This window comes from Zonotrichia leucophrys, chromosome 9 (assembly GCF_028769735.1).
Source record: "Zonotrichia leucophrys gambelii isolate GWCS_2022_RI chromosome 9, RI_Zleu_2.0, whole genome shotgun sequence".
Lineage (NCBI taxonomy): Eukaryota > Metazoa > Chordata > Aves > Passeriformes > Passerellidae > Zonotrichia > Zonotrichia leucophrys.
The window spans coordinates 23,718,156-23,720,425 of NC_088179.1; the positions used below are offsets into that span (position 1 = coordinate 23,718,156).

A 2,270-nucleotide genomic window follows, 5' to 3' on the forward strand; every position below is an offset into this window, starting at 1 on the left:
GGAGATGAATGCACTGATAAATCAGCTACCAGCTCATTTTGTGGCTTGCTAAGTATGGACAAATCTTAAATCTTAAATCTCCCCTCCTCACTTCTTGTGTTCATATCTAGATGCCTTGTGCAGGCTGCCCTGGAGCAGAGGCTGGGCAGAGTCCCAGAACAAAGCAGGGATTTATCCAAAGCATCTCCTCCATGGATCCACCTTGGGCAGCACCAGAGCCCAGCCAGGGCTGCACCCAAGACGACCCAAAACGGCCCCAAAATGCACGAGCGCTCCCGGGGTCTGTCCCTGGGATCAGTTCTGCTCCATTTGCACCTTGCAGTTCATTGTCCCATCCCAGCTTCAGCCCAGGCAGTCCCACCCTGCTTGTTTTTCTCTCTGCAGCCCACGGGGTTTGTGCTCCTGGGCTGAGATTTGGGTCATTTGTCCTTGGTGCCCAGCTGGAGCAGGAATTGTTTTGCCCACCTACTCTGTGAAGGGAGCTCACCAACACTTAACATGGAGCTCAGAACTGCCCGCTAAACCAGCACAGAATCTGAATATAAAATATCAGAATATACAAGCTAAAGCTTAAGGCATCAATCCCATTTTTCTCCCAGCTGGCTGCGGATGCTCAGGGGGATTCTCTGGGAGCCAGGACGTGGCTGTGATCAGGGGATCCACGGAGCAGGGTGCAGGTGCTGGGAGCGTGGCTGCTCAAAGCAGCTGGCAGCCTGTAACCTTTGTGCCTGCGCCAGCGGGGCCGCGGTTACTCATCCCAGTCCCACCCACAGGCTTGGCACGGAGCTCTGCGCCTCCCGAAGCCTCGTGGCTCCCTTATCGCCCCGATAAACGCAGCGTGTGTGTGTGCACAGCCCCGGCTGCTCCGCAGCTGCCTCTTCTCCCTCCCTGCCTGTGCCCCAGCTCAGCAGGGAGACGGGCAGCGACGCAAAGTGGCCCGGGGAAGAGGGGGAATATCCCTGGGATTGAGAATTCCCGGGATAAATGGGCCTGCAGAACGGCAAGCCCTCGAGGAAGGGGGCCAACATCCCGATGCTGGGGCTGGACTCGGCGGGGAAATCCACGCTGCTCTACAAGCTCAGGTATAAGGATGCTTTTATAACGCTGCCAACGATTGGCTTCAACGTGGATATGATTGAGGCAGGGAAGGATTTCACGCTGACCTTTTGGGATGTTGGAGGGCAGAAGAAAATGAGGGAGCTCTGGGGCAATTTCCTGGAGGACGCGGGCGGGCTGGTGTACGTGGTGGACAGCGCTGACAAGCGGCGCCTGGAGGAGTCCAGGAGGGAATTTGAGCTCCTTTTAAAGAACGAATCCATAAGAACCATCCCGGTGGTGGTGCTGGCCAACAAGCAGGACCTGCCTGGAGCCCTGAACGCCGAGGAGATCACGAGGAAGCTGAAGATGAAGAAGCACTGCAGCGACAGGAGCTGGTACGTGCAGCCGTGCTGCGCCCTCACGGGACAGGGGCTGCCGGAGGCGCTCCAGAGGGTGGCCGCCTTCGCCAGGCACTACAAGAAGTCCAAGGAGACTTTCATGGCCCTGAAGGAGCTCAACTCCTCTTAAGGATTTCTGCCATCCGCTTCTGGTGACTCTTAACGCACTGTGTTGGACAGGTTAAATCTGGAAGTACTGGACGCTGAAGAACTTTTATACGTAAATATTTATAAGGGACCTTGACAATAATGAAATTCTGCTGTTGTACCTGCAGATACTTGATGTACCTGATGGGATATCTCATACCTGAGATAGGACCTCGTAGCATTTTATTATTTTTTTTTTATTTACTTGGGGTTATTCAAATTGAATGATGAGAAAGGGGCAGTGGAGCACACGGAAATAAAATGGGTGAGCAGTGTTTAAGTGGCTTAAATCAAATGAAGATTCGATTCAATTTTTTTGAAGATGTCAAACCAGCCAAGTCATTTGGTCAGCAGCTGAATCCCCTTGGGTCTGTGGTGATTTCCCAGCCCTGGCCTCTGGAAAATCCGGCAGGGGTTCCCTTGTGCTCCCAATTTTTTGTTTCAGGATTACACCAAGGAAGTAGGTGGGAAGTAGGAAGTTTACATTTCATTCTTACTAACAAACAGACAGGAATGTCAAGTTATAAAAGGGTGAAGCAGCAATAAAATCACCCAGACATACCCTGTTGTCTCATGCACGGGTCATTCAAAGACAAAAAAACATCAGGTGGGTTTGCTGAAATAGTAAACAAGGGGAAGTTTCCCAATAGTAGCTGTTATTAATACTGAGACTAATTAATTACCAGG

General features: G+C 52.0%; 1 protein-coding gene across 1 annotated transcript; it reads left to right on the forward strand.

The window, feature by feature from the left end:
• The first annotated feature begins 984 nt into the window (after window positions 1-984).
• Window positions 985-1,566, forward strand: ARL14 (ADP ribosylation factor like GTPase 14). Its single transcript, XM_064720584.1, has one exon. It carries the CDS (start codon window positions 985-987, stop codon window positions 1,564-1,566), a length of 582 nt encoding a protein of 193 aa, XP_064576654.1.
• The last annotated feature ends 704 nt before the right edge of the window (window positions 1,567-2,270 follow it).